Genomic DNA, 25,145 nt, shown 5'->3' with positions numbered 1-25,145 from the left:
TGAGATAAAGACCTTTGACAGGCCAGAGGCACATGGGCTCAAGCTGTTACTAGACAAATGCCAATTCTGCCTGACTCAAGTGAAGTATGTGGGACACATTGTGTCTGAAAAAGGTATTGCTACAGATCCAGACAAAATTGCAGCAGCTGCCAGTTGGAACAGATCTACAGATTTGAAAATCCTTAGATAATTCATAGGATTTTGTGGCTACTACAAAAGGGTCATAGAAAATTATTCAGGGATAGAAACATAGAAAAAGACGGCAGATAAGGGCCGCGGCCCATCTAGTCTGCCCACCCTAATGACACTCTCCTATTTAACTCTGTGCAGAGATCCCATGTGACGATCCCATTTCTTCTTAAAATCAGGCACGCTGCTTGCTTCGATCACCTGAAATGGAAATTTATTCCAGCGATCAACCACTCTTTCGGTGAAAAAGTATTTCCTGGTGTCGCCGTGCAATTTCCTGCCTGCTGACTGAGCTCATGAAAGATTACCCATCTGAAAAGAATGGAGGCAGCAAAACTCAAAGTCAGGGCTATCATACTTCAAACTATCAGAGCCTTTGGAAGACAGATGGATCCAGGAGTGTGAAGAGGCTTTCAAGAAGATTATCCAGTTTTAACAAGTGGTCCAGTGTTGGTTTTTATTGGCAGTCGACACTACATTCTGCATAGAAGGGTTAGGTGCAGTATTGTACTAAGAGTATCTAGAAGTTATGAGGCCTGTCGCTTTTGCCAGCTGAAAATGATCTGAACCTAAAAAGAAGTATCCAGCTCACCAGCTGGGAAGTCCTGGTATTGAAGTAGGCTGTAGTAGACAAATTCCACAACTATCTATATGGTGCTAAATTCACAGTATACACTGACAACAATCCACTTACATATGTGCTGACTATGGCCAAGCTCAATGCTACAGGTCACAGGTGGCTTGCTGCACTAGCTACAGATGATTTCAGTTTGAAATACCGCCCAGGAAAAGTAAACATTGATGCTGATGCACTATCAAGGAGAATGCACAGCAGTAATTCTTCTGACCCATGGGTGCAAGTACCAGAAGATGGGATCAGCGCCTTGTACCAGCCTACTAGTGAGGATGAAGCAGTTACCTCACTGGGAGCGTCTGCTACCATCCTACCTGTGGCTTATACCAATGTCACCAGCCTAAGTGAAGATGACTTACTTTCTTTAAATAAATCTAACCTTCAGAAGGCCCAGCAATGGACCAGGTTTAGAACCAGTGTGGAAAGCCAAGATGTACCGTAAATCTATTGAGTCTATAGTGTCAAATCACTCAGAAGTACCTCTTCTACTTCATGAATGGAACTGTCTGATTATGTCAGATGATTTGTTATATCGAACCACCCAAGATGCCATCTGCTGCCTCAAAATCAGTTGGTGCTGCCACAGAAATTTTGTGGTTCTGTATTAAGAAGGTTACTTGATAAGACAGGCCATATGGGTATGGATCCTACCATTGAGCTGATCAAGGCCAGCTTCTTCTGGCCCAGATTGTCTGCTGACATTGATTAGTATGTTAAGACATGCGAGAAGTGTATTATAAGAAAGCCGTTGCCTACTCGAGCTGCACCTCTATGCACATTACCAGCAATGGACCACTAGATCTAGTGTGCATCGATTTACTGTGTTTGGAAAACGACAGCTGAAATACTGGTAACATTTTGGTGGTCACTGATTATTTTACCCGGTAAGCCCAAGCCTACCCTATTAAAAATCAATGAGCAGACACAGCTGCATAAGGGTTTATGGGAGAAATATTTTATACATTATGGATTTCCCAACAGAATCCACTCTGACCAAGATAGAGATTTTGAAAATCAGTTAATCAGAGAAATGTGCAAAGATTGTGGCATCAAAAGTCACATACCAAACTATACCACCCACAGGGAGATCCACAAACAGAAAGATTCAATAGTACTTTGTGAAACATGTTGGGAACCTTAGACCCAAAGCAGAAATAATGGCGTCAACATGTCAGCAGATTGGTGCATGCTGAACAAAGAATGATGCCACACGGTATTCCCCTTATTATCTTATGTTTGGTCAAGAATTGCCGCTGCTGGGTCAGACCAGTGGTCCATCGTGCCCAGCAGTTCACTCACGCGGCGGCCCCCTAGGTCAAAGACAAGTGCTCTAAATGAGTACAGCCTCACATTCGTACGTTCCGGTTCAGCAGGAACTTGTCTAACTTTGTCTTGAATCCCTAGAGGGTGTTTCCCCCTATGACAGACTCCAGAAGAGCATTCCAGTTTTCCACCACTCTCTGGGTGAAGAGGAACTTCCTTACGTTCGTATGGAATCTATCCCCTTTCAACTTTAGAGTGCGCCCTCTCGTTCTCCCTTCCTTGGAGGGTGAGTAACCTGTCTTTATCTAATAAGTCTACCCCCTTCAGTATCTGTGACCTCTCAATCTCCACTTTTAGAGGGAGAAGAGGCCCAGTTTTTCTAATCTCTCGCTGTACGGCAACTCCTCCAGCCCCTTTACCATTTTAGTCGCTCTTCTCTGGACCCTTTCGAGTAGTACCGTGTCGTCCTTCATGTACGGCGACCAGTGCTGGACACAGTATTCCAGGTGAGGGCGCACCATGGCCCGGTACAGTGGCATGATAACCTTCTCCGGTCTGTTCATGATCCCCTTCTTTATCATTCCTAGCATTCTGTTCGCCCTTTTCGCCACCACTGCGCATTGCGTGGACGGCTTCATTGACTTGTCGATCAGAACTCCCAAGTCTCTTTCCTGGGAGGTGTCTCCAAGTACTGCCCCGGACATCCTGTATTCGTGTATGAGATTTTTGTTACCAACATGCATCACTTTATACTTATCCACATTGAACCTCATTTGCCATGTCGATGCCCATTTCTCGAGCCTGATAATGTCATGCTGCAGATCTTCACAATCCCCCTGTGTCTTCACTACTATGAATAACTTTGTATCGTCCGCAAATTTAATCACCTCACTTGTCGTGCCAATGTCCAGATCATTTATAAAGATGTTGAAGAGCACGGGTCCAAGCACCGAGCCCTGCGGCACCCCACTAGTAACGCTTTTCCAGTCCGAGTATTGTCCATTGTTCCAGTCTAACATTGGATAGCTGAAGTCGCCCATAACTGCGTTGCCTCTCTTGCAGTTGCGCTTAATCTCATTCGTCATTTCTCCATCAATTTCTTCGGACTGCCCTGGGGGTCGGTAGTAGATGCTGATCTTCGTTTCCAGTCCATTTGTTCCTGAAATTTTGACCCATAGAGACTCTAACTTATCCGTCGGTTGTTGCATGCTCTCTCCAGTAGATTCAACTCCCTCAATGCCCCCACCTTTTTGAACTACTTTGTCTCTGCTGTATAGTTTGTATCCCAGTAGCACAGTGTCCCAGAAGTTTTCCTCAGTCCACCATGTTTCCGTGATGCCGATGATGTCAACGTTATCTTAATGTGCCACAGCTTCTAATTCACCCATCTTATTCCTAGGCTCCTTGCATTTGTGTACATACACATGATTTTGCGACCTGTTCCTTTCTTGCATTTCCTTCCCTCTTGTGTCCCTTTCGGTCTGTCTCGCCTGTGATCCACTTGTACCCGTCCTACTCCTCAGGATTTTATAGACTTCAATCATATCTCGCTTCAGTCGTCTCTTTTCCAAGCTGAAGAGCCCTAACCGTTTTAGTCTTTCCTCATACAAGAGGAGTTCCAGCCCCTTTACCAACTTGGTTGCTCTTCTTTGAACCTTTTCTAGTGCCACTATAACTTTCTTGACATAAGGAGACCAGAATTGAACGCAATATTCCAGATGAGGGTCGCACCATGGAGCAAACAGGGGAATGATTAAGAAGGGGATCACGAACAGACCAGAGAAGGCTATCATGCTGATCTAATGGGCCATGGTGCGCCCTCAGCTGGATTACTGCGTCCAGCACTGGTCGCCATACATGAAGGAGGACACGGTACTACTCGAAAGGGTCCAGAGAAGAGTGACTAAAATGGGTAAGGGGCTGGAGGAGTTGCCGTACAACGAGATTAGAGAAACTGAGCCTCTTCTCCCTTGAAAAGAGGTGACTCAGAGGGGACATGATCGAAACATTCAAGATACTGAAGGGAATAGACTTAGTAGATAAGGACAGGTTGTTCACCCTCTCCAAGGTAAGGAGAACGAGAGGGCACTCTCTAAAGTTAAAAGGGGATAGATTCCGTACAAACATAAGGAAGTTCTTCTTCACCCAGAGAGTGGTGGAAAACTGGAACGCTCTTCCAGAATCTGTTGTAGGGGAAATACCCTCTAGGGATTCAAGACAAAGTTAGACAAGTTCCTACTGAACTGGAATGTACGCAGGTGAGGCTGGACTCATTTAGAGCAGTTGTCTTTGACCTAGGGGCCATCGCATGAACGGACTGCTGGGCACGATGGACCACTGGTCTGACCCAGCAGTGGCAAATCTTATGTTCTTATCATAACATTCTTAGTCTTGTTAACCATCCCTTTTTTAATAATTCCTAGAATCCTATTTGCTTTTTTGGCCACCGCCGTACATTGGGTGGAAGATTTCATCGTATACATCGTATTCATCTTATACATCGTCTACAATGACACCCAGATCCTTTTCTTGGGTGCTAATCCCCAAGGTGAACCCTAGCATCTGGTAACTGTGATTCAGGTTATTCTTCCCATCTGGTCAGTATGCTGATGATGCTGTAGTGGTATGCAGATCAGACAAGACTCATAAGCCTGTCACAAAACTTGTTATGATGAATTTGGTACCACTTCTAATTAGTCTATACAAATTTCTGCAAAGAGTGATTGGTTGACATTTCCTGATTGCCTGAGTAAATATGTTCAACTGGCTGGTCAGGAGGACACTGCTGTATTAGGTAGCAATTGAGATTACCATACAGGTGGACCCATCCAATTGTGGCAAGGGGAGAATGTGAGAAGGAGGATGTCTGTGTTCACTGCATCTTTCAAAATGTAGAAATTCAGTAAACAGGCTTCTGATGTCATAGCAATAGGGACACTGTCTATACCAGGGGTGCCCAATACGTCGATCGGGAAGGCAATGCGAGTCGATTGCAGAGCCCATCCCAGGCTCCGTGATAGACTCATGTTGCTCTCCCGATCTACCGGGCAATCAGCCTTCCTCTCCCTGACATCCCCCACCACCACCCCTCCAGAATCATCGGACCAACCAGCATTTCGCTCCCCTACGTCAATTCTGATGTCGGAGAGGAAGTTCTGGGCCAGCCAATCGCTGCCTGGCTGGCCAGGAACTCCTCTCCGAAGTCAGAATTGACATTGGTGAGCATAATGCTGGTCAGTGCAACACTTCTACAGGGAGAGCTTGGGGCGGCAGTGGCTTGGGGTCCTGTCCCCGATGGCGGCGGCGGCGACAAACCTAGTGGCTTGGGGAAGGGCAGGGAGAAAGAAAGGGGGCAGGCAGGGAGATAGAAATAAGGGGGGGCAAGGAGACAAAGAAAGAAGGGAAAGAAGGGAAAGAAAGGGAGGCAGGGAGACAGAAAGAAAGAAAGAAAGAAGGGGGCAGGGAGAAAGAAAAAAAAAAAGTTGGGGGAGAGAATGAGGTCTGGAGGAGAGGAAGCATACAGGAATCACCAAACAACAAGGTAGGAAAAATGATTTTATTTTCAATTTAGTGATCAAAAAGTGTCCGTTTTGAGAATTTATATCCGCTGTCTATATTTTGCACTATAGCTCCCTTTTACTAAACCGCAATGGAGTTTTTTAGCGCATGGAGCCTATGAGCGTCAAGAGCAGCTCCCTGCGCTAAAAACTGCTATCGCGGTTTAGTAAAATGGGAGGGGGTATATTTGTCTATTTTTGTATGGTTGTTACCGAGGTGACATTGCATAGAGTCATCTTTGAAAAAACCCTGGAATATAAATGATAATTAACATTTTCTCTGCGTACAGTGTGCTTTTTTAAAAATTTTATTGTTGGTAGATCATTTTGACTTGGTCATTTTAAAAGTAGCTCGCAAGCCCAAAAAGTGTGGGCACACCTGGTCTATACATTATATAGACTTCTCCCACTGCCAAGAGCAGAGAGCTACTACTGGCTGTTTTGAAAGATTCAGAGGGGTTTCTTTGCCTGAGAAACAGTGTAGAAAAGAGACAGAAAGAAGTTGGTGTGAAAAGAGTAAGTGAGAAGTTGGGAATAAAGAGAAACATTTTGTCTCTCTCTGGTTAATAGTTTTGTGGGAGCTAGTAGAAAATTTCTCTAAGCAGCTGCTTACCTCTATACATATAGCTCTGGGAATTAGTGTTCCAGAACCCTGAATGTACTATTAAAAGGGGAATTTTTATTTGTCCTAGTTACCCTCTTTTTACCTGCTAGTGTTCTTCTGGCCTGCCTCCTATGCACATAACCAGCCATAGGGTACCATAGGTGGCCAGGGGCTACCTTTACACTATAAAAGATAAGAAACATAGTATACTATGGCCAATCCAGCACTACAAACTACAAAGACTCAGTCTCCATGCACAGAACATTGTGCACACTGTAAGCCAAATACTTTTCTAAGTGGCACACATCCATGGAGGAAAACAGCAATATCACTGTTATTTCTACAGTTAGGCAATTATAATTAGTTGAATGTTGCAAGCAACTGTTCAGCTCCTCCAATTCTATTTTAGGAATAGAAACAGAAATGCACACCAGGACTCTTACCTGAGTTGAGGATGGCATATCTTTTGTTGATATTTCTGGTGAATCACCACCAGAAGGAATCCCCCCAACAGGGCTCTGGATGATAAGTTGTGATGTAGGCAGTAGAGAAGATGGTGCTTCTAGTTTGAAATCAAATTCACCCCATGGACAATTCAAGTTGGTGCCAGGCCCTGGGGAACACAGGAAACGAGTCTCACCCACGTAAACTAGCACCAGCTGTTTTTTTGTTTGGTTTTTTTTTTAATTAAAAAAGGAACTGTAAGGCCATGAATGGGTATCTGCAGCTTATCTTCTGTCAGTGGGAGAGAACCCTGCAGAATAAGCATGCCAATGTTTTAATCATGTCCCCACTCAAAATACCAGTTATGAGTGGGTAGGCAGATCTACATCTCCCAGCAATCACTAAAAAGACAAAACACAGTATAAGACAGGAGGGCTAAATGGTAGCAAGAAGGGGGGGGGGGGGGGAGGCAGGAAAAACAACAGAACACATTGCATAGCTATAGTAATTTACAAGAAAACCATTTGGTGTTATCACTTTTTACTAAGAATAAACACTAAAAACAGACCTTAGTTAAATGAATTAGTTATTTACATAGAGCATACATACACTGGGCAGAAAAGATAAAGAAGACCTTTGCCCTCATTCTCCCAGATTTCTTGGCAGAAAAAATAGGAAAAACATTCAATTCAGGAACAATGGCTTGGCATGGCCAAAAGGAGAAAGACAACCAGGAAATTCATAATACAAAATCTTGGAGTTAAGTGACCCAAAACAATCTGGTTTCAGCATAAATGCCTGCATCAGGATCTCACAGATTCCAAAATGATAGGTAGAATGTAAACTACAGAGTAGAGAATGACACGGGGAAAAAATTTATCCCCATCCTGTCACTGTGAGCTCGATCCCCGTCACTGCCTCCACATATATTCCTCAAAGTGTACAGCGTCTGTTCCTCTCCACCCCCCTTTGCCTGGTCCAGCAGCCCCCGTCCCTTGCTCCTGCCCATCTGCCACTGTCCAGCAGCTCCCTCCTTTCCTTCCCCTTAGCTTTGCTGGCTTACTTTAATTTTAAGAACATAATAGCCTTACTGGGTCAGACCAATGGTCCATCAAGCCCATTAGCCCGTTCTCACAGTGGCCTATCCAGTTCCCTAGTGCCTGGCTCGAAGGAGTAACAACATTCCATGCAGAATCCCCAAAGAGTAGCAAGATTCCAGAATCTAAAAGAGTATCAAGATTCCAGAACCCAAAGAGTAGCAAAATTCCATGCTACTGATCCAGGGCATGAAGTGGCTTCCCCCATGTCTTTCTCAATAACAGACTATGGACTTTTCCTCCAGGAAATTGTCCAAACCTTTCTTACAACCAGCTACCCATTTCCCTTTTGTATCCTGATATTTGCTAGGTTTCTAAGGTTCCCAAGCTTAAAAGCACTATATGAGCTGCCTCTATGGCTTTCCCAGCCCCAGCCAATCCATGAAGCAGAGTCCTTATACCAGGTACCAAATCCAGATCCTTTGCACAGCACTTGCCACCAAATCACCAAGTCAGCCTACCAAAATATGCATGTGTGTGCATAATACCTTTAAAACCCTCTTCGTCCCCCATGACTGTGTAGCCCTCTGAAGTTTCTGTCAAGATGAAGAATTTGCATCTGCTGCGCTCGCTGGCGCAGGAAGAGGAGCTTGATGAGCGGGTGTACAGCCAGAGGCCGTTCTTTGACGCTCATCACCTGCTGAACAGAGTGATCCAGGAGCCATGGCCAGCCCTAGGCCGGCTCCAGTATGCCGAACTGCACTCACCGCCCTGCTTCTGCTCCAGTCGTCCATCGAGCCCAGCACAGAAGCCAAACCCCGAACCTCTCGGCTCTCTCTCTAGCTCTGCTGGAGCCTTGAAGTTACGTGTGGCTGCCGGAAAGTCCTCCTCTGATGAAACCGGAAGTTGCGTCAGAAGAGGACTTTCCAGCAACCACATGACACTTCAAGACTCCGGTGGCTTGTTAAGATTTAAAGTAAAGTAAGCTGGGGAACGAAAGGAGAGAGGGAGATGCCCAGACCATGACTTGGAGGAAGGAGGCTGCTGGACCACACGATCCTCAGTTAACTGCAGGGACAATGCCATTCACTACTCCATGGGGCGGTGAATGGCCTTCTGCCCATCCCCGCAGCAACCAATTTTTTGTCCATGTTTCGGCGGGTTACCCACAGCTAGCCGTGGTTAACATTCACCGTGTCATTCTCTACTACATAGCACTGAGATCTGGAATGAAAGCATGCTTAGGTTCTCTGACAGATAAACACTTCTAAAATGAAATGAGAAAGCAGTTTCATTTTGGAATGGTGCTTATTCTTCACAGAACCTAAATGTGCTTTTATTCCAGCAATGTAAAGGTGTGGTTTTAGGAGGAGCCTTTTGCTGGTTTTGAAAGTGAAAAGAAAACAGTGTTGTGTAGTCTGCATTCTATTAGTACCTAAATTTTGGAATCTGTGGGACTTCCGATACAGACATTTATGTTGAAACCTGGTCATGTTGGGTCACTTCCACAATCAGTAAATTTGAAAATGTATATTCCACATAATCTACAATCTTAGTGGATCACGAATAAAGTATACAATATCTATATAACACAATAGATGCATTGATAACCATTTTTTTTAAAAAGTCAATTTAAGACCTCTTTATAGTAGTTCTTTAACCACTGATTTCAAAAGCCCACTGAAACCCTATTTTCAAGGCCTTCTTAAAAATCTCTAAATTCCTAATCTTAAAGTGACAAGTAATATATATTCCAGATTTTTGGGTTTATAATATAGAAAATTAGAGTTTTGATAGTCTTCATGATGTATGACACGAAATGAAGAAACTTCCAACCGATTTGCTGATACAGATTACATAGGTCTGAAAAGCTGATGTAAATATAGGCTTAAGGAAATTGCCAAAGAGCACTTATTAAGCAAAACTTAGAACCTTGGTGTTATCTCCTGGTTGTTTCTCTCCCCTCATGCCCCCTCTACTTTTCTGGTATACATATAGGTATGGAGGTTTCTTCCTGTTTCTTGTTAAGACATTCAAGCCCAACAAGAAAAAATACACTCAATTTATGTAGGTAGTGAAAATCTAATTAAAGTACTATTAAAACTAGATAAAACAAGCATAAGCTTGAAAAATTTACTGTTCTTCAAATTATGAAGAAATCTCTATAAATATTCTCCAGCACAACTGGTTATTCTAATGGCTGACTGACAATCAATGTGAAATACTCATGATCCAGGCCAATGCTTCTCAAACCTCTCCTGGAAGCACACCTAGCAAATTAGGTATTCAGGACTATTACAATGAACATACATGATATAATCTGGATATACTGGCGGAGATCCAGTGTATGCAAATGGACAACTTGAGTTTCTAGCAAGTCAGTTTCAATGACCACCAAAAATCTACTAAATGTACTTTCACAAAATGTATGTCCAATTCAATGCATATATTTTTTAGCTGGCCTGAAGAACACAAATTAGTAATCTATAATAATAATATGCTAAGCGCGCATGCGCACTCTTATCCCGTGTTCCCTGATATCTGATCTGTCAGGATGGGTTCATAGACAAAACCGTGGAAGACAAAGGCGCGCGCCGACAACTGAGCGCAAGATGGAGGTGCGCGCCGAAGAAAATGACAGTTTTTAGGGGCTCCGACGGGGGGTTTTGTTGGGGAGCCCCCCCACTTTACTTAATACAGATCGCAGCGGCGTTGTGGGTGGTTTGGGGGTTTGTAACCCCCCTCATTATACTGTAAACTTAACTTTTTCCCTGTTTTTAGGGAAAAAATGAAGTTTTCAGTAAAATGTGGGGGGTTACAACCCACCAAACCCCCTACAACGCCCCCACAACGCGGCGCGATATGTATAAAGTAAAGTGGAGGGGTTCCCCACCCACACACCCCTGTCGGAGCCCCTAAAAACAGTTATTTTCTTTGGCGCGCGCCTTTGTCTTCTGCGGTTTTGACCTGACACCGTCAGGATGTGGCCGGCAGAGTGCGCATGTGCGCGTTGAAGGACCGGCCAGGTAACACACCGCGACTCCCCCTCCTCCCTGCCGCCGACCCTACCCGGCACAACAATAACATGCCGCAACTCCTCCCACCTCGCCGACCCTACCTGCTACACCAAAAAACCCCGTTGACCCTCCCAGCTGACCCTCCCACCGCTACATGGCCGACAAACCTCGCAGCTCCAGCAGCGTCCCAGGCACACTAAACACGCTGCTTCGGCTCTTCTACTGGCCTAATTTCCTCTGCCGCAACTGATGACATCATCAGGGATGCGGCAGAGGAAATTAGGCCAGTAGAAGAGCCGAAGCAGCGTGTTTACTGTGCCTGGGATGCTGCTGGAGCTGCGAGGTTTGTCGGCCGTGTAGCGGTGGGAGGGTCGGCTGGGAAGGTCAATGGGGGTTTCTGGTGTGCCGGGTAGGGTCGGCAGGAGGGGGGGGGGTTAAAAACATGCTGCTCAGGGGGATGGGAGACAGGCAGGCAGACTGGCATGGGGGGGTTCAATGGAAGGGGGATGGGAGGCAGGCAGGCTGGCATCGGAGGGGGGATGGGGGTTTCAATGGAAGGCAGGCAGGCTGGCTGGCATGGGGGGGTGGGGTGGTTTCCATGGAAACATGCTGCTCAGGGGGCTGGGAGGCAGGCAGGCTGGCATGGGGGTGGGGGGTTCAATGGAAGGGGTATGGAAGGCAGGCAGGAAGGCATCGGAGGGGGGAGGAGGGGTTTCAATGCAAACATGCTGCTCAGGGGGATGGGAGGCAGGCAGGCATCGGGGGGTTGGTGGGGGGTGTTTTCAATGGAAACATGCTGCTCAGGGGGATGGGAGGCAGGCAGGCAGACTGGCATCGGAGGGGAGGGGGTTAAATGGAAACATGTTGTTCAGGGGGATGGGAGGCAGGCAGGCTGGCATCGGGGGTGGGACAACGTCTGGAAGATGATGAGGAGGACATAAGGAGGCACTGGGGGCACTAAGGACATAGGATGCACTGAGGGCACTAAGCAGGACAGAGGCACTGGGGGCAATAAGGACACAGGAAGGAGGCACTGGGGGCACTAAGGACATAGGAAGGAGGCACTGGGGGCATTAAGGACACAATACGCTGGCACTGGGGCACTAAGGACACAGTACAGAGGCACTGGGGGCATTATGGACACAGGAAGGAGGTAATGAGGGCACTAAGGACATAGGAAGATGTACTAAGGACATAGAAAGGAGGCACTAGGGACACTATGGACATAGAAAGGGGCACTAAGGACATAGGAAGGAGACACTGAGGGCACTAAGGACATAGGGAGAGACACAAACAGAAAAAATGACAGACAGGCAGCGTGCAAGGAGAAAACACCCAGACAGACAGACATCTACTCTAGCACCCGTTAATGTAACGGGCTTAAAGACTAGTCTGATTTATATTACCTTGTGGTTTTGAGTTCTGTTTGTGGAGAAAACTTTTCTACCCACTAACCAATTCAGATTAGAATTCTATTGAGAAACTGGACATGCAGATTGTAGAATGCACAAAGCACAGAAGTGACTAGAAAACAACAGAAGGTTTAGTCTGTCTCTACATCTTAGGCATTGTGGCAGATTTACTGGTTTCTATTAACCTCCAAGGGCCTGAACTTTCCCCCTCAAACACAATGAGAAAAATGCCTTAGTAAAATAGATCCTAAATGTTAAAATAGAAACCAACAGTTTACACACACACTGCTCTTACACCCCATCAAAACACTGAAAACAGAAGGTTTCTCTGCAGAGCTTCACTGAGAAAATTAAAGAGTCATGAGATAGGAGACAAAGTTCAGTTGTGGATTAGCAACTGGTTATCGGACAGAAAACAAAGGGTACAGATAAACGGTCATTTTTCTCAGTGGAGGAGGAAAAATAGTGGAGTGCCACAGGGAACTGTACTGGGACCGGTGCTATTTAACTTATTTATAAATGATCTGGAAATAACGAAGAGTCAGGTAATTAAATTTGCAGATGACACTAAACTTTAAAGTTGCTAAAACATGCAGACTGTGAAAACTACAGGCAGACCTTAGAAATTGGAAGACTAGGTGTCCAAATGGCAAATGAAATTCATTGACTTGTCAACCAGTACTCCCAAGTATCTTTCATGTATGTTGTGTATATCCTCTTCGGTAAACACAGACGCAAAAAATGTGTTCAGTTTGTTGGCGATGTTTGTTGGAATAAAGGGAGTACTCCCTTTATTCCATGGTCATCCAATGGCCCCACCGCTTCCTTCCTGGAGTATTGCATTCAATTCTGGTCATCATATCTCAAAAAGATATAAAGGAATTAGAAAAGATTTAAAGAAGAGCAACCAGGATGATAAAGGAGATGAACTCCTCTCATATGATTAAAGAATAAAGGGGTTAGGGCTATTCAAGTTGGAAGAGATAGCTGTGGGGAGATATGATTGAATTAAATTTTTATTCCATCAAAAATTAGGGGATTCGAAGTTACAGGGAAATACTTTTAAACCAATAGGAAGAAATATTTTTTCACTCAGTGAATAGTTAAGCTCTGGAACGCATTGCCAGAGATGTGATGTGGTAAGAGCAGTTAACATAACAGGTTTAAAAAAAGTTTGAACAAGATCCTGGGGGAAAAAGTCCATAGTCTGCTATTGAGAAAGATATGGGGGAAACCACTGCTTGCCCTGGATCTGTAGAATGGAATGTTACTTCTACTTGGATTTTTCACAGGCACTTGTGACCTGGATTAGCTGCCATGAAGGAAGAATTGTGTTCTTACCTATTAATTTTCTTTCCTTTAGACGCAGCAGATGAATCCAGAGACATGGGATAGCATACATCTACCAGCAGGTGGAGATAGAACTGATTTGCAGATGCACTTCTTGGATGGAACGCCTCCTGGCCAATTAGTATTGTTCTCTGCCCAAGCATCAGGAAAAAACTGCAGAAGTAAAAAAAACTTATTTCCCAGAAACAATGACCAATCGCACACTTCCGTGAACTGAAATGAACCAAAACACTGAACCGAAACAACCTACTAGGGAACTAACATGAGATAGCAAGAAAGGGCGGAGCTCTGGATTCATCTGCTGCATCTAAAGGAAAGAAAATTAACAGGCAATAACATAATTTTTCCTTCCTTAGCAACCCTTCTTTGGCAACAGCAGCAGATAAATCCAGAGATCAGTGGGATGTAGCAAAGAGATCCTTAATCAGGGTGGGAAGCGAACGCTGTCTCCTTCATAACCGAAGCACCCTTAGATGCCTCTGTATGCGCCTCCACATTCAAATGGACACGATTACAAAACGTGTACGAGGATTACCATGTTGCCGCACCACAACATCCGTCCAAAGAAAACTCCCGGAACTTAGCCCATGAAGTAGCTACCACTCTAGACAAGGAAGCATGGAGAACCACCAACAGAAATGTACTCACCCATAAACCAGGTGATGTAAAAGCCACTCTGACCCAGCGGGTCACTGATGCCCTGTACACTGCCTCACCTCTTGACGCGTCTTGCGAACAGAGACCATAATATGATCTGAATGACTCAAAGTGCCAGGAAACTGACAGCAGGAAAGTAGCATGCTAAGTGTGAGCGAATGCAGTTAATGACATACAGCTTTGCAGTCCACCTCCCTGAAAGAAGAAAGCAAGAGAAACTGATTGACATGAAGGTCCGAAACCAGCTTAAGAAAGGAAGTAACCGTTTGCACCGAAACTCCCGAAAGCGGGAAGCGCAAACACTGAGCTCTAAAGGACAACAAAATGCGTTTCTGACTGATGTCAAGCCCATGCCATGGCCAAGAGAAATACCGACCTCAAGGTGACAACTCCAAATGATGCAGCAAGCAAAGGCCCGAAAGGAATCCAGAGCAACCCACCAATAACTAAGATGAGATTCTAATCCAAACAGTCCCACCAAAAGTGGGCGAAGGAGTTCTGCACTCTTCAGGAAATGAACCACATCAGGCTAAGAATCCAAAGAAGAGCGCGCCACCACATCCCCACAAAAAGCAAAGGGCACCACTGGAATCCAAATGGAAACACTTTGGCCATGCCATCCTGCAAAAAAATGACAGAACAGGAGACAGAGAAGCCTGAGAAGGCTAAAAGCCCAATGACCACATGAAGAATTGAAAACACACCTAACACGGACCAAAGCTGCAGAAGATCAAAGAATGAGGGAACTACCTTTACCATGGGTCCTGCAGGAGCAAGGCCATCTATGCTGGAAACCACAGAGGATCATCTGCTGGCAACCCCATGAGAGCAGCATCCCACGTAAAGCGTGGCCAAACAGGATCCACTAAGACTACTATCCATGGGAAGGGAGCATTGCATCTACCCAACGGAAGGTATGGAGGGAAAACCGTACAGAAACTATCACAAAAGCCATGGAAGAGCCAGATTGTTCACTCCCCCATAAGCCTGTACCTTATTTCTGCTGAACCAAGGAAGCCTAGCACTTCGGGTAGAGGCAATGAAATCCACCTCCGGGAGACCTCTACACTGAATACTGAGACCAAAGGCCTCATGAGACAGTTGCCACTAGAAGATATTAGATGAGAAAGTCTGCCAGAACAATGGCCATTCCTGCAAAGTAAGCCGCCGATAGCAGAGAAAGCACAGTTACTTACCGTAACAATTGTTATCCAGGGACAGCAGGCAGCTATTCTCAACATATTGGTGACGTCATCCACGAAGCCCAGATGTGGACAGCCTCGCAAGCAGACTTGCTTGTAGAAACTCAGAAGTTTTGAGTCTGCCGTGCCGCGCATGCGCAAGTGCCTTCCCGCCCAGCACAGGGCGAGTCTCCTCAGTTCAGATAGCTAGCAGAGAAGCCAACCAGGGGAGGTGGGTCGGTTGTGAGAATAGCTGCCTGCTGTCCCTGGATAACAACTGTTACGGTAAGTAACTGTGCTTTATCCCAGGACAAACAGGCAGCCTATTCTCACATATGGGTGACCTCCATGATAACCAGAATGGGATGGTGGGAGTGTTGGCAACTTAGGAGAATAAATTTTGTAATACTCTGACCAAAATGGCCATCCCGTCTGGAGAAAACATCCAGACAATAATGAGGTGAATGTATGAACCGAGGACCAGGTGGCAGCTTTGCAATTTCCTCAATAGGAGTTGGTCTGAGGAAAACTACTGAAGCCGCCATGTCTCGAGCTGAGTCTACACACTCCATGCAAGGAGTCGAATCTTTGCGAGTGTCTCAATTGGAATCTTCACACTCTATGCAAGGAGTTGATGAGCCGTAGACATTGGTTCAAATGGAGGCTTCATCAATTGAGCAAGAACAATATTGAGATCCCAAACCACTGGAGGCGGTTTGAGAAGAGGTTTGATATTGAAAAGTCCTTTCATAAATTTGGAAACCACCGGATGAACAGAGAGGAGTTTCCCTTCAGTAGGCTGATGGCAAGCAGCAACTGCACTGAGATGGACTTGGATAGATGTAGACTTGAGGCCAGAGGTAGATAACTGCAAAAGATAATCCAGAACAGAAGATAAGGAGGAACCTTGAAGTTCTTTGTCATGAGAAATGCACCAAATAGAAAATCTAGTCCATTTTTGGAGATAGCATTGTCTAGTGGCAGGCTTTCTAGAAGCCACTAATATGTCTCTTACAGGTTGAGAAAACTGAAGAGGAATTATGTTGAGAGGTACCAAGCTGTCAGGTGTAGAGACTGCAGGTTGGGATGAAGTAGATAGCCCTTACTCTGTATAAGCAGAGAGGGAAAAACTGGTAGAAGTAGTGGCTCCCTGCTGCTGAGTTTAAGTAGAAGGGAGAACCAAGGCTGCCTGGGCCACAGAGGAGCTATCAGATATAGGATATCTAAGAGGATAAATTTAGGTAAGTGGATCTTTAGTGTGGGCAGACTTGATGGGCTATGGCCCTTTTCTGCCATCATTTTTCTATGTTTCTAATCATGGTGGCATGTTCCTGTTTGAGTTTGAAAGTGTCTTGAGAATAAGAAGGAATGAAGGAACGCATAGAGAAACTGATTCGTCCATTCAAGGAGAAAAGCATCTGCCTCCAGTCGGTGAGGAGAGTATATCCTGGACCACAACTGAGATAGTTTGTTGTTGTGGGGAGACGCGAAGAGATCTATCTGAGGAGTTCCCCACTGAGAAAAAATGTGATGAAGAGGCGAGGAATTGAGTGTCCATTCGTAAGGTTGCAGGAGACGACTCAATTTGTCCACTAAACAATTTTTCTCCCCTTGAATGTAGACAGCTTTCAGGAAGGTGTTGTGAAGGATTGCCCAATTCCAACCCTTCAGAACTTCTTGGCATAGGGATAGATCCCGTTCCTCCCTGCTTGTTGACATAGTACATGGCGACTTGGTTGTCCATCCGAATGAGGACTACCTGGTCGTGAAGAAGATGTTGAAAAGCTTTGAGAGCATTGAAGATCGCTCTGAGTTCCAACAGATTGATACGACACTGACGATCCGTGCTGGACCAATGGCCTTGAGTACAGAGACAGTCGAGGTGAGCCCCCTAGCGTAGGTCGAGGAATCTGTGGTGAAGACCTTCTGATGAGGGGGTGTCTGAAACAGTAAACCTCTGGAGAGATTGGAAGAGAGCATCCACCAGTGGAGAGACTGTCTCAACAAAGGAGTGACTATGTCACTAGAGAGTGGTTCGCAAGCCTGCATACACTGAGATGCCAGGGTCCACTGAGGAATTCTTAGGTGAAGTCTGGCAAAAGGAGTCATGTGAACTGTCAAGGCCATGTGACCTAGTGGTACCATCATGTGTCTTGCTGAGAGTGAAGAGCGGGAAAACAAGAAGAGCATGAAGACGCTGTTGAGGAAGGAATGCTCTGAGTTGGATAGTGTCCAGAATAGCACCAATGAACTGTAGATTCTGAGAGGGCTGAAATTGGAATTTGGGAAAGTTGATTTCGAATCCCAAGCTTTGTAGGAACCATGTAGTCTGTTGGGTCGCTACAATAACCCCCTGAGATGTTGAATCTTTGATGAGCCAGTTCTCTAGGTAGGGAAACTCTTAAGACCATGGTTCCTTAGAGCTGCTGCTACCACCACTAGGCACTTGGTGAACACTCTGGGAGATGCCAGGCAGAAGGGTAGCATTCTGTATTGATAATGCAGATTCCCCACCTGAGAGAGGTGGTGGAGAGTAAAACTGTGACTGAGTTCAAAGAAGCGTGGGATGAACACAGAAGATTTAGAATCAGAAAATGATATTAAATATTGAACTAGGCCAGTTACTGGGCAGACTTACACGGTCTGTGTCTGTGTATGGCCGTTTGGTGGAGGATGGGCAGGGGAGGGCTTCAATGGCTGGGAGGGTGTAGATGGGCTGGAGTAAGTCTTAACAGAGATTTTGGCAGTTGGAACTCAAGCACAGTACCGGGTAAAGCTTTGGATTCTTGCCCAGAAATAGCTAAGAAGAAAAAATTAAAAAAAATAAAAAATAAAAAATTTAAATTGAATCAGGTTGGGCAGACTGGATGGACCATTCGGGTCTTTATCTGCCGTCATCTACTATGTTACTATGTAATCTGAGGTATTTATGGGAGGTTGGGTGAATGGGAATGTGAATGTAAGCCTCCTTGAGATCTAGAGAACATAACCAATCGTTCTGATCTAGAAGGGATAGAGGGATGCCAGGGATAGCATGCAAAATTTTTCTTTGACTAAAAATTTGTTGAGAGCCCTGAGATCCAGAATGGGTTGCAGATCGCCCATCTTCTTTGGAACTAGCAAGTAACAGGAATAAAAGCCCCTGCTCTGCTGTTCCAGAGGAACTTCCTCGATGCACGGAGATGAAGCAGAGCTTGAGCTTCCTGAAGAGGAAGGGCGGTCTGGGATGGATTGGAAGGATACTCTCTTGGAGGAAGCTCTGGTAGAACCTAAGTGAAATGAAGAGAGTATCCTTCCCTGATTATTAACAGCACCCAGAGGTCAGATGTAATGGTCTCCCATCAATGGTAAAAATGATTGAGACGACCTCCTATGGGGGGAAGGGAAGACAGAGGCAGAATGATGGAGGTTATGCTCTGTTTGAGACAGTCAAAAAGGCTGCACAGTCTTAGGCGCAGCAGAAAGCTGAGGTTTCTGTTGCTTCTGCTGCTGTTTCTTGGGAGGTGCTCGAGTGTAAGGAGCCGCTCTTGGAGGATAACGCCTCTGGAAGGATGGAAGAGGCCGAGAGTTTTTGCAGGAGCTGGCTTTGGCTTGACAATTGAAGCAAAAGATTTTTCATGTTCAGACAACTGCTTGGTGGCGGCCTCTATGGATTCATCAAAGAGGTCATTGCCCTCACAAGGAATGGAGGTCTGAATGTCGAACGCTTTTATGCGGAAGACCACCTGCGCCTCGATGGATGCCTCGATGAGGGCCTCGATCTATGCCGAGAATGCTGCCTAAAAGAAGGTATCGGGTGAGATCGAGGAGACTTCACCCTATGCCTGGAAACGGGCAATGCCGCTGGTGAATGAATAGGGTTAGAAGCTGTAGATCAAAACCCCATAGATTCAGTGGTTTGGATTGAGGATATCAAAGCACTCCCAAAGATTCGGCTCCTTGCATGGAGTGTGAAGATTCCAATTGAGATACTCGCAAAGACTCGACTCCTTGCATAGAATGTGTAGACTCAGCTCGAGACACAGGCAGGGACTCGACCTCGTGGGAGACTGCTGATTGCCCAGGCTGGACTGCAAGAGGCAGAGTCAAAGAAGGACCGTATTTGCTCAGTTGTTGCTCTAACATGGTCTGGAGAGAAGCCTGCAATTGTGGATCCGAGTCTGAAACTGGACCACTTGCTGAGGCTAAAGGCTCCGAGGTGGCAGTAGAAGCATGCTTCGGCTTGGAGGATTGATGCTTGGATAGCTTGAGGACCACCGCAGGAACCTTCTGCTTAGGTATCTGACCTGAGGGAAGCTCAGGGGAAGATAAAGCAGGTGTATTTGAGGCTAGACACGATCCAAACGAGGAAGGTCTGATGAGACTCGAGGTCAGAGTTGTGGAAACAGGAGGACCCCCGGTTGGGGTCCTCCTGGACCGAGTCAGAAATCGAGGGTGTAGCTGAAGAGTCCATCCTAACAGCTTTTCCACTTAAACCCGATGACGTTTAAGGGCTCGAGGTTGAAGAGTAGCACAGTGCTCGCACAACTTCGGACTATGGTCAGGCCCGAGACAGCGAAGACACCAGCAGTATGGGTCTGTGAGAGAAATCGCAAGCTGGCACTGGCTACACTTCTTGAAGCCCAAGGCTGGCTGGGATACAGGAGGGAAGATAGCCACCGCAAAATCGAAGCCCACAGGCTGCACGCGCACAACCCATCCCGCCAGTCAGCCGACGAAAAAAAATTTTTTTATTTTTTTTTTAACAGAAAGAAAAAAAGGCACAGCAATTTGGCTAAAAGAAAATTAACACAAACCGCAGTAAAGAGAAGGCACGAAGCAAATGAAGTTCAGCACAGAGCATCAAAGACAGACTTCTCAGCTCCGTGGAAAACTGAGAACTTGGGAGACACGCCCTGTACTGGGTGGGAAGGCACTTGCGCATGCGCGGTGTGGCAGGCTCGAAACTTCTGAGTTTCAACAAGCAAGTCTGCTTGCGAGGCTGTCCACATCCGGGCTCCGTGGATGACGTCATCCATATGTGAGAGAATAGGCTGCCTGCTTGTCCTGGGATAAAGATTAGGTTCCACCCAAAGAACAAGAAACCCCAGCTTCCTGTGTCAGCCAAGGGCTCCGCATGCCAAAACCAGTTGGTATAAACCACCTTCATGACACCATCTGATAACACTATAGGTTGGCTCGCCTAGAATCAGGGTCCAGAATGCCAACCGAGGCAACTGAATCAATCTCTTCTTCAGACGGAGGGAGGACCGCTGAACCACCTCTGGAGACCAGGTACCCGGCGCTGAGGAGTGGAGGCATGGAGCCACCGCCCCTTCTTTTTTTACAAAATATTTTTATTAATTTTATAAGATAAATATTAAATAAGACAATAAATAGATCATATGTACAAGTCATTGTGTATATCTATATAATTACATATAATGTATACAGCAAATGAATATGGGGGACCAGCACATTTATTGTCAGCATATGGTATGCAGCAATCATATTAAAATATAATGGAACTTTCAAGAGGAATCACTAGCTAAATAAGTTAAGAATAGCAATATATCCTGAAACTGTTTGTCAATGGTCTAAAGCACAATAAGTTTGAACAGAGCTCCATATTTTGAGGAATGTGCTAGTGGAATGATGTTTTTCTGCAATTACACTTTCATATTTGTTAATAATGCATACAGTGTTCCACCATACCATGAATTCTAATTTGGATAGATTCTTTCAACAGTGCAAAATATTTTTGATGGCAAAAACAATAGTATGTTAAGCAAGCGAGCACTGGGCTCCAAAAGGGGTTGTATGAGGCCCTGCCATCCTAAAACAATAATTTTGAGATTTAGCGGCTCTTGGATCATTAACAGAGGAAATGGTATTCCAAACTCTTTCCCAACATCATAAATTAGAGACTTTATATGAGAATTTAGCAATCTTCTGCGGAGTCCAGTGAACCCAATGTAAAAAAAAGTATATTGATTGGAGTACTGAAGCAGAATGAATTGATTTAAATAATCTTGTCCACACCACTTGCCATACTTCATCATTTGTGGATATAACTAAGCCAGGTTGCCAGGGACTCATCAGCGTTGATACAGATATCGGTAATGCTCGATACAGTAATCCATACCATTTGGAGGCAACGCCTTTGAGAAGAGTAATACTTTGGAGGTCAGGTGTAGACTAATTTATTCAAATCTAGAAATGCTGCACTAGCTTTAGTTGCATCCATTTATTATACTGGTTAATTGGTAGACTATATTTATTACAAATTTCCTCAAAAGACATCCAGTTGTTATGGGTAAGAAGATCTTGTAGAGTGTATATCTCATGCTTCTGCCATACAGACCAGTTCAAGGTGATATTTTGAATTTTAAAGATGTCATTGTCCCATAATGATATCAATGAGGTGTCCATCCATTTAGTTTCCATCATGCTGTCAAAATGTTGTATTACTCTTTTTGTTGATCAAGTGATGCAATTTAACTATTTTTGTTGGTTTAGTGAGGATATTGACGGAGTAAGTGCGAGCATGTTGGCACCAAGTAAACTTTTCTCCAGAAGGAGCCATGATGGGGGATTAGATATGGCTTTATTGAGAATCCATAAGGAGCCCTGGTGCATAATAAAAGCCTGATGGTATTTTTAAAAATCTGGGAAATTGACACTGCCATTTGACTACATTTTTAAGTTTATGTAAAGCGATTCGTGGTTGCTTGTTATTCCATAGAAATTTACTCAAGGCTTGTTCTTTATTATATATTCTTTTATTTAAGAGGTAGGGCAGCATGCTTAACACATAATTAACCTTAAGCTGGGTCATCATTTTAATAGTGGCAAGTCGACCCCACCAGGCATCTGCAAAGAACACTACCCAGTTTGAGTATATGAGAGGTAGTTCTCAAACCGAATACAACAGAAAAGCCACCAAGACATGTCAAGAGGGTTGGAAGACTAATGAAGACAACAAATGAAATTCTGAGACTGCAATGACCATTATGATAGGGCAGCCTGCTACAAAAAGGTCCAGTGCAAGTGGGCCATAGGCACCACCCCGAGTCGACACCATGGAGTCAAGAACTCAAACATAATACCGAAGACAAAGGAAATCAGAGAACCTCTGGGGAAACTCCAGCCCCATCCCAGAGACGGGAGAAGAGAAAGCACCTACAGGTTACCGGAAGATCCTCCCGAGAGGCCATTCGATTCAACCAAATCAGCTAAGAATGGAACACCCGAATCCCTTGACGTTAAAGGAGAGCCATTACCACCACTATCACCTTGGAAAACGGGCGTGGAGGTGAGGCGAGACCAAAGGGCCATGCTCAAAATTGCAAATGCTGTCCTAGAACGCCCAAGGAGAGGGACAAAGCGGCAGTCTGATCAGAAAGCGCAGGTATACCTCCTTGATAACAAGTGCCCTGATGAATACTCTCAGTGAATTGCTGCAATACCAATCGTGCACGTCCATCTGGAATAGCTGGACCCAGAGAAATTGATATACCCTCCTGAGACCCTGCAGGAGCCCGACTGACCCCTCTTTTCTTTTTGTTTTGTTTTGTAAGGGTACCATGAAGTAAACGGAATAAGTTCCCTGGCTCCTCTGCTCTGGAGGAAGAGGCACTACTACTGCCCCTAGTCCCATCAATGAAACGAGGGTACTTTACATCAAACCCACCTTGACTGCCCCCGAAAATGGGGAACCCAAAAAGAATCTGCAATGAGAAAACTCAAACTTGCCAATTTTTGAATAGCCTCGAACATCCACTGTTCTGACTTATCTGGGCCCACTCTGCCAGGAAAGAAGACCGCTGCCCCCTTCATCATAATCGACGGAGGGAGCCAAGACCCCGTCAACATGGGTTGTGCTCAACCTGGGAGGCATCTGTTTCGGAGGGACGAGAAGACCTCTCCTGCGAAAACAAAGGCTCAGTATGGGACCTAACAACATAATAATAACCATAAGAAGATCCACTAGGCCCATACCGCTTGTTGACCCTGAGGCTGTACTGGATGAAGGAGCCTTAAAGGAACTCTTAGGTTTGACCTCTGGCATCACTGAGAATTGGAATCCCCAGAAACTCAAACCAGGAGAGGCATTTGCTTAGCCGAATGAGGCACGAACGAGAACATAAGGCATCCGCCTATGTGCCTGCCCCCTCTGAAACTTACGAAATCCACTGAAAACAAGTACAGGCACACACCCGCTCATAAAGTCAAAGCTGCAACCGCAAGCAATCTAAAGGAGGTCTCCAGCTACCTAACCAGAGTGCCCTTCAGCGCCACAGGCAAAGAGTTGGACTCGGGAACCGCAGCCCCCAGAGTAAACAGGTTAGTAAGTTAAAAGGTATCCAAGCTCATCCTTAGCTACAGGGAACAATTGGTCCATTGCTTCCCCTACCCGGAGACTCACCTCCAGCATGAATTTCTAAGCTAAACAAGCTCCCGCCTGACCCGAGGACTGTAGATACCTCAGGAGGCACTCTAGTATCAGCCATGAGAGGGCAAGGGACCACTGGAGACTGAGTTTCATACATGACAATACAAAGCCTTTGTAAGCCTTAAAACAAGAGAGGCAACCCCTCTCTATAAAAGAGCCTGAGCGCAGAGCACCAGGACCTCCATTAAAGTTCACTCCTGTAAGCGAGGCCCCTGGAAAGAAAGGGAGAGAGAGAAAGAAAGATCTGCTAAGTGCACCACTCTGTGTCACATAACCCCCAGCCAACACAGTCAAGACAGAGCTGTTAGGGAAGCAGAGGCCTGACTACAAGTATCCCCAAAACTGCAGACAGGCAAAGAAGGCTGAAAACCCTGGAGCACACCACCACATGTAACTACTGCATGAATACCAGAGAAAAAAGGCAAAGCCAATGGTCAGACTATCAATACACGATGCCCCTTGCACCTCCGCTGACCGGGGAGATAACGAAACTCCAACCCCTGTAGAAGCAAGCCCACACATGGAGCACAAGGAAAATAGAGCTGCAGCAAGGGAAGAACAACATGCACACTTTGCAGTCATGTGGGAAAGCGACACACTCTCCAGCGCCAAAATAGAAATCCCAACAGGCCGTGGCTAGCGCAAGCAAAATGAGCTGCTGCTGCATGGGAAATGGAACCTTTCCCGGCCCCAAGCAGACACCCTGAATGGTCTCCATAGTAAAGCCATCCAAGAATTTCTGAACGGTGTTCGCTGCTGAGTACCGTGTGGACCTCACACAACCGACACTACCACCCAGAAAAACCACATAGCGAAGCACAAAAGCTGGCTGAAATAAAATTCAAAAGTAAAAACACTTACCTTCCGGTGCAGCCAGAACTAGGAATGCTGCTAATAGCAGCTGCTCAGGGAAAAGCAGTTTTGCACAGCCTTACCCAAGACCGGTCTTCTCGGGGGGGGGAGGGGGGATCTTTTTACAAGGGAAAGAAAACTATGTAGAGTCCCAAGAACACCCTAGACCAATGAGGGAGGGCGGGGAAGGGACCTGGGGGGCCCAGGTGTAGCCCCTAAGGCCTGCACCACTCAGCCAGACACCCCAAACTCAACAGAAGTAAGAAACAACAGAAGTAAATAGCCTTGTTCCATTGATGAAGCCAGGAGCTAGAGGTCTTAGTACCCATCCGCCTGTTGGAGATAGAGTATACTAATTGGCCAGGAGGAGTTCCATTCAAGAAGTGCACTTGCAAATTAATTTTCTATCTCCACCTGCTGGTAGATGTGTGCTATCCCACTAGTCTCTGGATTCATCTGCTGCTGTTGCTAAGGAAGACAGGATTCTGGGCTAGATAGACCATTGGTTTGACTC

The 25,145-nt window shown here is 45.6% G+C and overlaps 1 protein-coding gene across 9 annotated transcripts in view; it reads right to left on the bottom strand.

The window, feature by feature from the left end:
* Nucleotides 1–25,145, bottom strand: part of ZBTB46 (zinc finger and BTB domain containing 46) — a 458,767-nt gene that overhangs the window by 121,957 nt on the left and 311,665 nt on the right. For 7 of the 9 annotated variants that reach the window (XR_004541092.1, XM_033963285.1, XM_033963288.1 and 4 more), the window contains exon 4: nucleotides 6,691–6,860. The exons of the other annotated variants lie outside the window; for them this stretch is intronic. Coding sequence is in view for 6 of the 7 variants with exons in the window: in XM_033963285.1 (XP_033819176.1) it covers nucleotides 6,691–6,860 (170 nt within the window). In the remaining variant the exon portion in view is untranslated. The remainder of the gene's footprint in view (nucleotides 1–6,690; nucleotides 6,861–25,145) is intronic. 9 annotated transcript variants of the gene reach the window in all.

Source organism: Geotrypetes seraphini, chromosome 11, assembly GCF_902459505.1.
Source record: "Geotrypetes seraphini chromosome 11, aGeoSer1.1, whole genome shotgun sequence".
Taxonomy (NCBI): Eukaryota; Metazoa; Chordata; class Amphibia; order Gymnophiona; family Dermophiidae; genus Geotrypetes; species Geotrypetes seraphini.
The sequence above is the reverse complement of the archived record's forward strand: the minus strand, read 5'-3'. Positions and strand labels throughout refer to the sequence as shown.